General features: G+C 46.5%; 1 protein-coding gene across 2 annotated transcripts in view; it reads right to left on the bottom strand.

Moving 5' to 3' along the window:
* Positions 1-14,176, bottom strand: part of GABRR2 (gamma-aminobutyric acid type A receptor subunit rho2) — a 54,269-nt gene that overhangs the window by 10,923 nt on the left and 29,170 nt on the right. The window contains exons 3-6 of one of the 2 annotated variants that reach the window (XM_017506804.2): positions 8,348-8,415; positions 5,710-5,933; positions 4,427-4,509; positions 4,092-4,232 (exon numbers count right to left, since the gene is read on the bottom strand). In XM_017506804.2, coding sequence (XP_017362293.2) covers positions 4,092-4,232; positions 4,427-4,509; positions 5,710-5,933; positions 8,348-8,415 — 516 coding nt within the window. The remainder of the gene's footprint in view (positions 1-4,091; positions 4,233-4,426; positions 4,510-5,709; positions 5,934-8,347; positions 8,416-14,176) is intronic. The other variant, XM_037730800.1, reaches the window with a different exon arrangement.

Raw genomic sequence — 14,176 nt, 5'->3', positions numbered from 1 at the left:
AGTGATCTTCCCACCTCAGCTTTCTGAGTAGCTGGGACTGCAGGTGCATGCCACCATGCCCAGCTGATTTGTGTGTGTGTGTGTGTGTGTGTTTTGGTAGAGACAGGGGTTTTGCCATGTTACCCAGGCTATAATTGCTTGTTTTGTGTTTGTTTTTTGCAAATTACAACCACATTTCTTGAGTGACTTGCTGCTCAAGAGCATAAGAGGTTAGAGTTGTTCTGTTTTGTTGAGGCCAGTACCACTGAGGTAGGAGCTGGGAGAGCTAGGCTCTGGTCACTGTCATCTTTATTGTGAAATTGTCACCTTTATTGTGAGACCCTAACCCTTTATCACCCAATCTCCACACCTGTCACAAAAAGAAATAGGCTGTTCACATGATTCTAAAGTCTGACATTTGGGACATAAGAGACTCTTAGTGACTTCTCCAAAACCTCAGATAGAGTCAGTTGCACTTGGTTCAACCCAGGCCTCCAGGGCCAGCCTAGTGTACAGGTCACTGGCACCAAGCATAGTATTCACAATATGGTACAACCATCAGCACCATTCATTGCCAGAACTTGTTCATCATCCCACACAGAAACTCTGCACTCATTGAACAATAACTCTCCATTCCCCCTCCCATGAGTTCTGGGAAACTTTATTCTATTTCTCTCTCTCTCTCTCTCTTTCTCTCTTTTGAATAGAGACAAGTCTTGCTTCATTGCCCAGGCTGGAGTGCAAGGGCACAATCATAGCTCACTGCAGCCTCAAACTCCTGGGCTCAGGCATTCCTCCCTCCTCAGCTTCCTGAGTAGCTAGGACCGCATGCACGTGTCACCATGCCTGGCCAATTTTTTTCTTTTTTTTGAGACAAAGTCTCACTCTGTCACCCAGACTGGAGTGCAGTGGTGCAATCTCGGCACACTGCAACCTCCGCCTCCTGAGTTCAAGCAATTCTCCTGTCTCAGTCTCCTGAGTAGCTGGGAATTACAGGAGTGTGGCTAATTTTTGTATTTTTACATGCCTGGCTAATTTTTGTATTTTTAGTAGAGACGGTTTCGCCATGTTGGCCAGGCTGATCTTGAACTCCTGACTTGAGGTGACCTGCCCACCTCAGCTTCCCAAAGTGCTGGGATTACAGGCATGTGCCACGATGGCTGGCCCCTGGCTAATTTTAATCTTATTTTAAAAATAGAGACAGGGTCTCGCTCTGTTGCCCAGGCTGGTGTTGACCTCCTGGCCTTAAGTGATCCTCCAGCCTTGGCCTCCCAGAATGCTGGGATTACAAACATAAGCTACCTAGCCTGGCCTCTACTTTTATCTCTGTGAATTTGCCTATTCTAGATAACTCATGTAAGTGGAATCATACAATATATATTCTCTTGTGGTTGATTTCACACCTAGCAGTGTTTTCAAAATTTATCCATATTGTGGCATGAATCATAATTTCTTTCTTTCTTTTTTTGAGACAGTCTTACTCTGTTGCCCAGGCTGGTGTGTAGTGATGCAATCTTGGCTGACCGCATCCTCCACCTCCAGGGTTCAAGTGATTCTCCTGCCTCAGTCTCCTGAGTAGCTGGGATTACAGGTATGCACCACCATCCTCGGCTAATTTTTTTTGTATTTTTAATAGAGATGTGGTTTCACCCTGTTAGCCAGGCTGTTCTTAAGCTGCTCACTTCAAGTGATCCGCCTCGGCCTCCCAAAGTGCTGAGATTACAGGTGTGGGTCACCACACCTGGCCTGAATCATAATTTTGTCCCTTCATGTCTATGCCACATTTTGTGTATCCATTCATCTGTCCATAGACACTGGGGTTGTTTCCACCTTTTGGCTTTTTTGAATAGTGCTGCTATGCGCTTGGGGATCTTTTAAAATGTGCCCATGCCTAGGTCCCCAGCTCAGCCTGATTGACTCATTAACTTCCGTAAGGCTCCCGAGACTCCGCTTGTGCAGCTCGGCCAAGAGTCCTGGGCCTCAGCCCACCTGCTCACTCCCATCCCCGAGCCTCGTTTCCTCCATCCAGCAGTCCAGTTCACACTCAGTCCCTCCACAGGGCCTTTCTTAGTCTTTCTAGCCATTCGTGATTCAGGTCTCTCTCTTTCCAAAACCTAAATCGTTCACTGTTTACACAAACATTTTAGCACTTAGATCTACACTCCTGCATATCTTGAGCATTTCCTTTCTGTGGGACTTCCACTCAATGCCTTGAAAAATCTTTGAGGCCAAGAACCAAGATCTGGGCTTCTCTCTTTCCCCTCAGGCCCTACGCAGCCCTCACTCAAGGAGATCCTCGGTGATCACCTGCTGAATTAAAGGGACGTTGTGTGAGAAGTCCTAACTCCCAGCACCTGTGAATGTGATCTTATTTGGAAATAGGGTCTTTGCAGTTGTAATCAAAGTAAAAGAATTCACGCTGGATTAGGGTGGGCCCTGATCCAATGATTGGTATCCTGGTAGAAGAGAGAAATGTGGACCTAGGCACACAGAGAGGAGAATATCATGTAAAGGGCCGGGCACAGTGGCTCACAACTATAATCCCAGCACTTTTGGGAGACCAAGGCAGGCAGATCACCTGGTTCGAGACCAGCCTGGCCAACATGGTAAAACCCTGTTTCTACTAAAAAAAACAAACAAAAAAACCTAGCCAGGAATTGTGGTGCACATCTGTAATCCCAGCTAATCAGGAGGCTGAGGTGGGAGAATTGCTTGAACCTGGGAGGCGAAGGTTGCAGTGAGCCGAGATCCTGCCACTGCACTCCAGCCTGGGCAAGACTCCATCTCAAAAAAAAAAAAAGAATACCATGTGAAGAACACAGAGACACAGGGAGGCCACGTGATGGTGGACAGAGTGAGGCAGCTGTAGTTTTAGAACACCAAAAACTACTGGCAACCACCAGAAGCTAGGAAGAGGCAGGAAGGATCCTTCCCTAGAGCCCTCGTGAGGAGCATGGCTCTTGGACTTCAGGCCTCCAGAGCTATGAGAGAATGCACTTCTATTGTGTGAAGTACCCAGTATGTGGTACTTTGTTACTATAGCCCTAGGAAGCTTACGCAACAGTTAATAGTGAGATTAGAGAAAAGCTGGCAAATCATTCCTCTTAAAACTTCAGACAGGGCCCAGGGTCTGAGACGAGGTTACACTAAGCATTAAAATGACTCTACAGATCTCAATATAGGCAATAAATACATTTCCTCAGAAAGCTATCCATCCATATGTTAAACAGAACAAATCAAGTTACAGAATAGCACATAAAATCTGACTCCATTGTAAAATTACACAATTAAAGCAAGATTTCTTGCCGAGTGTTTTCTAAATTGTTAGGAGTGATTACCTCTGGTGATGGTATTTCAGAGGATAACATCTTCTTTCCTCTTTGCATTCTGCTTTTAAGTGCTATTTATATTTTGTAAGACTATGCATTATTTTATTTTATCATTAGGTTGATGCAAAAGTAATTGCAGTTTTTGCAATCACTTTTAATTAATAATCCGAAAGTATACAGCCTAAAAGTAGACAACTCAAAAGTCTATTTTTTGTAGACACAGGGTTTTGCTCTGTCACCCAGGCCAGAGTGTAGTGGCACAATAATATCTCACTGCAGCCTCTAACTCCTGGGCTCAAGAAATCCTCACCTCAGCCTCCCAAACTGTTGGGATTATAGGCACGAGCCATAGCACCCAGGCTACATTATTTTAATAATCAAAATTTAGGCTGAGCATGGTGGCTTACTCCTGCAGTCCAGCACTTTGGGAGGCCGAGGGAGGAGAATTACTTGAGTCCAGGAGTTCGAGACCAGCTTGGGCAACACAGTAAGACCTCATCTCTACAAAAAATTTAAAAAGTTAGCTGGGCATGGTGACATATGCCTGTAGTCCCAGCTACTCAGGAGGCTGAGGTGGGAGGATCACCTGAACCTGGGAGGTTGAGGCTGCAGTGAGCCGTGATCTCGCCACTGCACTCCAGCTTGGGAGACAGAGTGAGACCTTGTCTCAAAACAAAAAACAAAACACACACAAAACATTATTTTCCTTGGGGTTATGGCTGAAGAAGAACTCAAATGTGCTTTCTTGTGCATTTGAATCAGATTGTGGCGAAAGATAGCTACCAGTGCTGCTGTAGAAGGCCAGTCTGGAAGTTGTATGAAATTTCTGAATCAGAAACTGAGACAAGGAGATCTTCTCATCTGTTTTTAGGGATTCATCCCCATTCTTCCAGTACAGCATCAGATCTTCATCTGTATATGCATCTTTGGGAAGAGGAAAACAAGTTAATCTGACTCCTTTGCTTCTCATGCAAGGTGAAGCGACAGGGAAATCCTATGCCAGCCCACAAGTAAATAGGTCTTGACGCTGGCGGGCAGTGCTCAGTCTCATGATTCCTAAAATGGCACAAAGATCAGAGAGGAAAGAAGGCGAGGGAATTAGGGATGCGGATACTTACAGCTCTCCAGCTCCAAAGAACAGGTCTGGGAGTCCAGGGGAAAGTGGCTGAAGTCCATGTTGCACATGGCAGTGACCGTAATCCTAGAGAACCCAGAGTCACATATTGGCTTATGCAGGGAGTTATTGGCTCCTACATCTGCCCAGAGCAAGAAGGCACGGCACACAACTGAGAGAAGCCGCCTCCTCACATCTGCTGCAGACGTTTGGAAATATAGTTATCTGAGTTATAGAACCTTAACTTCTAGAGTTTTGTCTTCTGTAGTGGAGTGTTAGTGCTCTGCCAGATCCCCGGTACTGGGCTGATGCGCCCTTCCCCCAGCCACTGGGGGTACTGGCTACTAATGGCTCTCTCCTGTGCCTCTTTCTGGGCTTTGCCCTCAGCCAGCAGGGCCAACTCCTCCAGAGGTGCCTGGGAGGCCCCCTCCCAACTCCCACCCAAGGCCAGAAGTTTCAAATATCAGCACTGCATTCTGGTGGACTGTACGAGCAGACCAGGGGATGTGGGACAATGAGTTTGTCAGTGACAAGTAAGAAAAAAAATTCGTTTTTAAAAATGTGAAGTATGTCTGCTTACATAACTCCCCATGCTCCAGAAGCCACTCTGCAATAGCACTCAATACACAGTAGCTTTTTTTTTTTTTTTTTTTTTTTTTTGAGATGGAGTTTCACTCTTATTGCCCAGGCTGGAGTGCAATGGCGCAATCTCAGCTCACTGCAACCTCTGTCTCCCGGGTTCAAGCGATTCTCCTGCCTCAGCCTCCCAAGTGAGTAGCCGGGATTATAGGCATGAGCCACCACACCCAGCTAATTTTGTATTTTTAGTAGAGACGGGGTTTCTCGATGTTGCTCAGGCTGGCCTCGAACTCCCGATCTCAGGTGATTGGCCCGCATCAGCCTCCCAAAGTGCTAGGATTACAGGCATGAGCCACCGTGCCCGACTTTTTCTTTTTGGAGTGTTTTTAAAAAATCTTTATTACCAATCACCTAGAATCGCATACTCTCTGGGAACAGAAGGCACAGTATGTGGAAGCTCATTGTCTCCATCTACTCATTCAAGCCAAAGTAGTCTTCTCACCCAAGCTTAAGACTCCCAATGATGGGGAAGTCACCCCCCTGCTGGGGTGGCCACATCATCTTTAGACAGCTCTGACTGGCATCAGAAGGCTCATCCCATCCAGGAACCCACAGACCCAACTGTAGTGACAGTCTTCAGGGCCAAAGGGCCTGACCACACATACTGTAACAGCACTAGACAAAGGAACCATGGCCCTGGACAGCTACCTCATGCTGTACAGCACATGTCCATCGGGGAACACCCTCAGCATGATGTTGTCAGTAGTGGTGTCATGTGTGAATGACCTTTTGGAGTGAACAAAGAAGACGTCGGGGACCCAGATCTTCTTCACCAGCCGACCATCGAAGGTCATGCTCTTGTTGCTGGCACTGGAGAAAGCGAGCCTCTCATCCTTCCAGTAATGCCGCAGGTACAGGGTCATAGTGAAGTCCTGTGGGAGCCGGGGGAAGACCAGACAGAAATGGCTTAGAAAGCTTCCATCCTTACAATCGACCCATAATCCACTACTGTGATGGACATCTCAGGCTCAGCCTCCAGATTCAGAGGTGACAGTTCTGCAGCCCTGTGGCATGATGGCACCGTGCAGTTGAAAAGAGAATGGCTCACTTTTATGTATCATGTGGCTGGAGCCCTGGAGACTGAGCAACCAGCCCCTTAGGCTTTGTAAATGAAAACTGCAGCTGTGACACTGGCAGCCTGGCCCTGTGTCAGTGGGGAAGGATTTCTCCAAAGCTCTGCTCTCTCTCATTTAGACCCCTGCACACATGGTTCCTTACCCACTGGCTAACCATTCCATTTCAGCTTAGTGGTCACTTCCAGAAACGTGGATAGTCGAACATCCCTCTTAGGAGGATTCTTGCCATTAGGCTTGTAAGATCATTAAAGGAAAAATTGTATCTTGCCTGCCATTGAATCCCCATTCACCATAGAATTTAGTACCTGGCAAAGGACATAGTAGACACTCAGTAAATATTTGCTTGTTGAAAGATTGGGGAGATAAATGGATGAGGGGGTGAGCAATTGCATATCTACTCTAATTTTTGCCTGATATCTGATCTTGTTTGAAAGTGTCTCTTTGCCTGCATGATTGATGTCTTAAGAGTTTGGTCCTTCTCCATAGCCAGAGCTGACACAGGTGCAAATAGAAAACTAACTGCCCAAAAGATCCTCTTCTGGGTGGAGGAAGGGTGGAAAGAGTGCATGGTTGTGGCGGGCCCAGACGGAGCCCCAGGAAGAGAGGAAAGAATGAGGGAGGACTGCAATAGTGCATGAATGAGAATCTGTCCCTAGACTGATCCTGGCCCCCAGAGTCTCAGCAGCTGCCAGGAACTCCCCTTCTACATGCAAGGAGAGCAGCCAATACATGAGTAGGAAGAGACCAGCCAAATGCCCTTTCTGGCTATTTCCCTTCTAGGTCATGGAGCTGAGGGCCATCGCCCGGGGAAGTGCAGATTCACAAATGCCAGTGGTGCATGGCTACCTTGGATGTTACCTACCTACTGCCAGAGTCCACCTGCCTTCCCACAGTTGGTGGTTGCTGTGTGAGAGGCAGGTCATTCTAGATACCTCTCCCTGGGATCCTGAGCCATACGGGGCAAAAGTTTTCACACTCAGTGCAGGCATCTGGGTTGACTCAGTTTAGGGCAGCCAGGCCGTTCTAGACACAGCTGGTTCTGAAAGTGGGCTCAGCTGTTGGATATCAGGGGCTGATAGCCAGGGGGCTGGCAGTGTACAATCTAGCATCTTGGAAACTGTCATACCTGCACCTGTCACATCTGGGCCCCATATTTTACCGGGTGCTGGAGCTATTGGCGGGGGGCACAGCCTTCGCATCAGTCATATCAGCTCTGCTGTGCTGGGTTGATTAGGAGTCAGGGGAGCTCCCATCCTTCAAGGGCACACAACAGCATTGCCATGGGATGCAAGTGCTGGAAGGTGGAGCCTCCCCCAACTTTTATTTACTCCACACATTTTGAGGGCTCCTGGGGGGGCCATACTGGACTAGACTTAGAGATACTGGGGTAAAGAAAAACACAAGTCACTGCATTCATGGAGCTTATAGTCAAGCATGGAAGACAACCAATATACAAGAAAGCCCCCCAAATAAACATATAGCACAATTAGAAATGATGAAGTAGGCTAGGAAGAAAAAACAGAAACTCTTTAGATCAGGAGGTCAGGGAAGCCTCTTTGATGAAGCCTCATTTTAGCGGGGGGCCTGAAGGAATAAGAGGGAGGCAGCTGTGGGGAGGGCCAAAGCCGGAGCATGTTCAAGGTCCTTGAGGCAGAAGAAAGAGGAAGTTTGCAAACTGAAAGAGGCACACAGAAGAAGGAAGAGAGGAGGCTGGGGCCTTGGGGTGGGGGTGCCCCCTCCACTGTGAGCCCTGCAGGACACCCAGGCCTGTGGTGGTAGAATTGGGGTAGACATGGAAAGGGGGGCACTGCCACAGAGTGAGTAGGGGAACTGCGTTTGCAGCAGGAATTGAACGTCAGAGAGCTGCACAATATCTGCCTGAAACTGCCCACTCCAGTACCCTCCAGGTGTGGTTCATCTGACCACTCGCATTATTTGTGGAGTGTCTTGAAAATGAGAGATTCTGAATCAGAAAGTGTGAAATGGGGCCCAGGAACCTACATTTAGCCAACTCCACAGGTTATTTTTGCCCATGCAGCTTGAGATGCCCCTCTAGATATTACTGCTCCCAGGCTGACCTCCGAGTGCCCATTTTATCACCTCCAGCTCCCGCTCCGCCCACACGGGCACAGCCTGCCCCACCAAGCCCCACCATGCCACAGCTCTCATGCTTTCTCACTGGAGGCCGCCCAGCCGAGGGCGCTGCATACCATGTCCACCTCGGAGATGCTGTCCAGGCTCTCCACCTGCACGTCCACACCCACCGGGATGGCAGGGCCTGCAGAAGAGCAGAGACAGCTGGTTAAGGCACCTTCCTCTCTACCTCTGGGCTGGGGACAGCCCCAGTTAGCTTCCCCGCTGGGAGCCAGGACTGCAGCAGGGTAGGGCAGAGGCTTAGAATTCTATAAGGGTTTCTTGCTAGTTCCTGACCTGTTGGGTGCCCGAGCTCTCTCCACGAGGTCAGGGACTGTGTTTGCCTTACGTGCCATCCCTGGGCCAGGTGGGTGTGTAATCCATGCTTATTGGATGAATCGATGCGCTGATCATTACTTTCTACATCCCAGCACTGTCTGTAGGGTAGAGGTAATAATGTTGCTCTAGTGCCTGACTGGAGACCCTGGTCATTTGGCCTCCTGTGACATCTGAAAAAGAGAATGAGGCCTAAGAGCCTCCGACTGCGGGCTGGACACCTGTATGCCCAGGTCTGGATTCATTTGGTCATTCAGGCTCTGTCTACAGAGACCCTAACATACAGCTGGGGACCAGCCCTCTAGAGGCCTTCAACCCAGTGTGAGACAAGGCGTTTTCTGTGTAATGTCACATCACAGCAAAGGACAATGAAACCTTGTCAGGCCGTGTCAGATTAGAAGTATGAGAAAACCCAGCACAGAAACAAGCACTGAACTTCATCTGGCCTACAGCAACACTTCTAAAACCCAGTTTGTCTGTGGGGTCCTGTCCTTTTCCTTGAGCTGGGTGATGGTTACACAGATAAGTTCACTTTAGGAGAATTTAGTGAGCAGTACACTTATAATGAGTGCACTTTTCTGCGTGTATGTTTTGCTTTAGTGAAATGTTTTTTAGATGTTAATATATTTTTTAAACTTAGGGAAAAGCCAACCATCTGTCAGGATATATATATATATATATATATATGTGTGTGTGTGTGTGTGTGTGTGTGTGTGTGTGTGTGTGTGTGTATATATATATATATATATATTTTTTTTTTAAAGACGGGGTTTCACCCCGTTGGTCTGGCTGGTCTTGAACTCCTGACCTCAGGTGATCTGCCCGCCTTGGCCTCCAAAGTGCTTGGATTACAGGCGTGAGCCACCACGTCTGGCCCTGTCAGGCATATTAATGAATATATGCCACTACACTCAAAGTCAGGTGCAGCCGGACTTGGCCTCTGGGGAAAGGGCTTTGTCCTGATGCCAGCCCAGCTGCACCTGGGTACTCTGAGCCCTGACCAGGGAGCATGGGACCAGGATGTTCTGACCAACTGTGGCCTGAGCAGGGAGAACCTTAGGGGGACATGGTGAGTCTGAGTCCTGAGGAATGAGCAGAACTGGAAGGGCCTGAGACTTTGGCCATGGGTAGGGAAGGAGGATCAGAGATTCTCACATGGCGTGCATAGGTACTAGAAACCCCAGTCCTCAGCTACAGCCCAAATGCAGGGTAGAGGTCCTCTGGGAAGTAGTCCAGGGCAGGGGATGGCCTCGCTGACTCCCCCATGGCTCCCCGTAGGTTTGCAAACACTTGAAATCCCACCATTAAAGATTTCCTTTTTTGGCTGAGCCTGATAGAATGAAAGTATTTTATTCATTGCTGGTGAGGTTAGGTGACTATTTTCTGTGTTATTAAATGTGAAAGAAAATAAGTACAATGCTTTAGTTTTTATTTTTATTTTTCCCTCTTAGATAACTATTTTTCTCTGGTTCTCAGATGATAGCTAAGATCAGGGCCCATGAGAAATCTTTGCTCTGATAGTCATTCGTATTCTCTCTCTCTCTTCTTTTTTTTTTTTTTTTTTAAGACAGAGTCTCACTCTGTTGTCCAGGCTACAGTGCAGTGGCACAATCTCGGCTCACTGCAACCTCTACCTCCTGGGTTCAAGCGATTCTCCTGCCTCAGCCTCCTGAGTAGCTGGGACTATAGGCACCCACCACCACGCCTGTCTAATTTTTTGTATCTTCAGTAGAAACGAGTTTCACCAGGTTGGCCAGGCTGATCTTGAACTCCTGACTTCAGGTGATCCGCCCACCTCGGCCTCCTAAAGTGCTGGGATTACAGGCGTGAGCAACCACGCTCAGCCGGCATTCTCTTTATTCCAGGCTCCGGAAGTGCTTTGAGGGTGCCAGAAAAGGGATGGCCTCTGTGGGAGGAGGCCCCTCCTCATGGCTTACCAAGTAGCCTCTGTTTCTTCCCTGAGGGACTTGCAACCGGAGGGAGGGTCTGTGGGCAGCCTGGTGGGAACTCTCTCCTAGTACCTAGATCCCACTCTCTGCTAGGGTCTCCCAACACCATTCATTCCCCTAGCCTGGGGATCCTTCGTTAGTCTAAGGTATTCAAATGGCCCAGAGTGGCACTTTAAATTCCAGGGCAGCATGGCCTCCTGTGGAACATGGAGTGTTCCTCCTGTGCTGTACTCTCCGTGTCTCTCCTGTACCCCCTTTCTCTAAAGTGCCAGGTGACCTGCTGGATACAGCAGTCCCAAGAGCCACAGGAAGGAAACAATATAGCAATGGCCCTCTTTGGACTCATGTTCTGGTGGCCTGGTTTTCAGATATGTGCAGTGTTTGACCAGGAGCTCGCTTTGGCTCAGGCATTTTCCAGATAAAATATGTCAGCTGGCTTGGTGTCAGTTACTGTGTCTGTCTGTTCTCAGGGCCTGGCTTGCTTTTCAGAGCTCCAGTGCCCTTTTAAGGAGAAATTTGATAAAATTTTAAGGAGGAATTTGATAAAAACTGCAAGGGAGGCTCAGTGTTCTGGAGGTATTGCCCATGAGGAGTGCAGGTCGAGGTCTCAGGTGCCTCCAGCTGTTGGAGGAAAACAGTCTGTCTATTCAGGAGGCCCCAAAGTCACATTCAGGGAAACTCACACCTCAAATTTGAACAGAGACCAAAGGCCCTGCCCTGCTTGGTCTGAGTGCTGCCTTTGACCTGCCCCACTGCCTGGCTCTCCGGATCACCTCTTCATGGACCTTCTCAACCTGCGTTTGGGAGAAATTCTAAAATTCCTGGTTTTTCTCCTTCCATGACCAGTTTTATGTTTTGCATGGGACTGAGTCCTAATGAGTCCTATTTAGAAGGAAAATAGTCTCATTAAACTAAGGAGGCTTGGCCCCTTAACACTGCTGTGGGGTGTTCTGCTTTAGCGGAGGGGTCTGGGCTGGGTGCAGTGGCTCACATCTCTAATCCCAACACTTTGGGAGTTCAAGACCTGCCTCAACAATTGGCAAAACCCCATCTCTTCAGAAAACACAAAAATTAGCTGGGCGTGGTGGCATGTGCCTGTAGTCCCAGCTACTCAGGAGACTGAGGTGGGAGAATTGCTTGAGCCCGGGAGGTCCAGGCTTCAGTAAGCTGTGAACATGCCACTGCACTCTAACCTGGGCAACAGAATGAGACCCTATCTGTAAATAAATAATTTTTAAAAAATAACACGGGGCCTGGTGACACAGAGACTTCTCTTTGGGATTTCTCTTCTCTGGTGAGATTTCAGGCAGTGTAGCTAGTTAGGTGACAAATTCAAGGCAACATAAGGGAAATACATGCTTAGCCAAGGGCTCTTCTTGCTTCCTAGCTTTCCACCTTAATTTTTCTTCACATGGTCCTGGAAAGCACACTTTAGGGATTTATCTCATCCAGCAAAACATTTAAAAAGATAATAAATCATGTCCAAATCAGATTCACTCCAGGAAAGCAAAACTGATTTTAACACTAGAAAATCAATAAAGGAGTTCCAGTAATAGCAAGCTAAGTAATTCACACTAACATTTCTATTGAAAATTTAAAAATTGAACAAAAATAGAAAAACTTACTTTTTTTTCTTTTTTAATACAAAAACTTGCTCTGTCACCCAGGCTGGAGTAAAGTGGCACGATCACTGATCACTGCAGCCTCCACCTCCCAGGCTCAGATGATTCTCATGCCTCAGCCCCCCAAGTAGCTGGGATTACAGGTGCACGCCACCGCACCCAGCTAATACTTGTATTTTTAGTAGAGATGGAGTTTCACCGTGTTGGCCAGTCTGGTCTTGAACTTCTGGCCTCAAGTGATCCACCCGCCTCAGCCTCCCAAAGTGCTAGGATTATAGGTGTGAGCCAATGTGCCATAAGAAAAACTTACATTTGAAAGCATCAAAGTTAACAAAACAGGCCAGCATTGGGAGTCTGGGGGCAGCAGAGTCCCAAGGAGATGGCCCAGTATTTGGATCTGCTTCTCCTAGGGGCATTTGCCAACTCAGGAGGGGAATTGAGAGGCAGAGAAATGCTTTTGATGACTTCAACGGGCTGTGGGACAGGATTAAGGTCCAAGTGCTCACTTAGTGGAGCGTTGTACATTGTACATTGTACATCCCAAAGACTGCACTCTAGAAATGAAGGTGGACCAGAATAGATAAACCCTTGCAGGGTTTGTAGCTTAAATTATGTCAGTCACGGAACACAGATTAAAGCTCTCTGGAGTGAGAGTGCCCTCAAGCAACCTTGGGTGTTAATGCCACCAGGCATCTGGCAGAAATAAACATAAATCCTCTCTGGAGGAAGATAACATCATCCTTGGTCTCTATTTTTTTCTGTTTAAAATATTATAAATACATAGTTCATAAGCAAAAATAAGCAGGCACATCAGAAAATAAGGCATACGCAATAACCAGCAGGAAAATAAAGAATATAAACAGATGCATAGGGGTCTTTGGATACTGAAATAAGATAGACTTTAAAATATGTAAGTTTACTATGTGCAAAGAGATTTTTAAACATTAAGATTGAGAGTGACTGCATAAAACTGGAAAACTATAAAACATAGAATCAAGATAAATTTCCACATTAATAGACTACAAAATAAAAATTCTTTAATTACCTCAATAATTGCAGAAAAGGCATTTGTTAAAATAAGTACCTATTTATGATTTTTTTTTAAAAAAGGAATTTTCTCAGTCTGATGGAGAGCTACCAAAAAATCTACATTAAATATCATCTTTAACAGTAAAATGTCGTAAGAGTTCCTTTGAAATTGAAAACGAGACAAGAATGCCATTGATGCCACTCCTATTGTCCTGAAGGTTTTAGCCAGTGCAATACGGAGCGAAAAAGAAAAAAGTTCTGACAATTGGAAAGTTATGACATTATTTGCATGTCGTATGATTGAGTACATAAAATTTAAAAATCATCAGATAAACTCTTAGACTGATAAAATGGTTTAGCAAGATTGTTATAGAGTCAGCATACAAAAATCAATTATATTTCTCTTTACCAGCAGTTTTTTAAAAATGAATTTTTTTCAAAAGTATCATTTATGAAAACATCAAAAGTACCTAGAAATAAGTACATAGAAATAAGTCTATGAAACTCTCTGAAGTCCTCTACATAGAAAACTATGAAACATTATTGAGAGAAATTAAAGCAGACCTAAATAAATGGAGAAATATATAATTTTCATGTATTGGAATATTCACTATTTGACATGATTAGGCTTTCTGTCCCCACCCAGATCTCATCTTTAATTGTAACTCTCGTTATCCTCATCATACCCACTTGTCAGACGAGGTAGAGGTAATTGAATCATGGGGGTGTTTTCCCCCATGCTGTTCTCATGATAGTGAGTGAGTTCTCACAAGATCTGGTGGTTTTATAAGGGGCTCTTCCCCACTTTGCTCAGCACTTCTCCTTCCTGCCGCCTTGTAAAGAAGGTGTCTTTCTTCTCCTTCACCTTCTGCCCTGACTGTAAGTTTCCTGAGGCTTCCCCAGCTATGCTGAACTGTGAATCAATTAAACCTCTTTCCTTTATAAATTACCCTGTCTCAGGCAGTTCTTT

The sequence above is a fragment of the Cebus imitator genome, unplaced genomic scaffold (genome assembly GCF_001604975.1).
Source record: "Cebus imitator isolate Cc_AM_T3 unplaced genomic scaffold, Cebus_imitator-1.0 Scaffold359, whole genome shotgun sequence".
In the NCBI taxonomy this organism is placed as follows: Eukaryota; Metazoa; Chordata; class Mammalia; order Primates; family Cebidae; genus Cebus; species Cebus imitator.
Note: the sequence above shows the minus strand (reverse complement) of the source record. Positions and strands in the feature narration are given on the sequence as shown.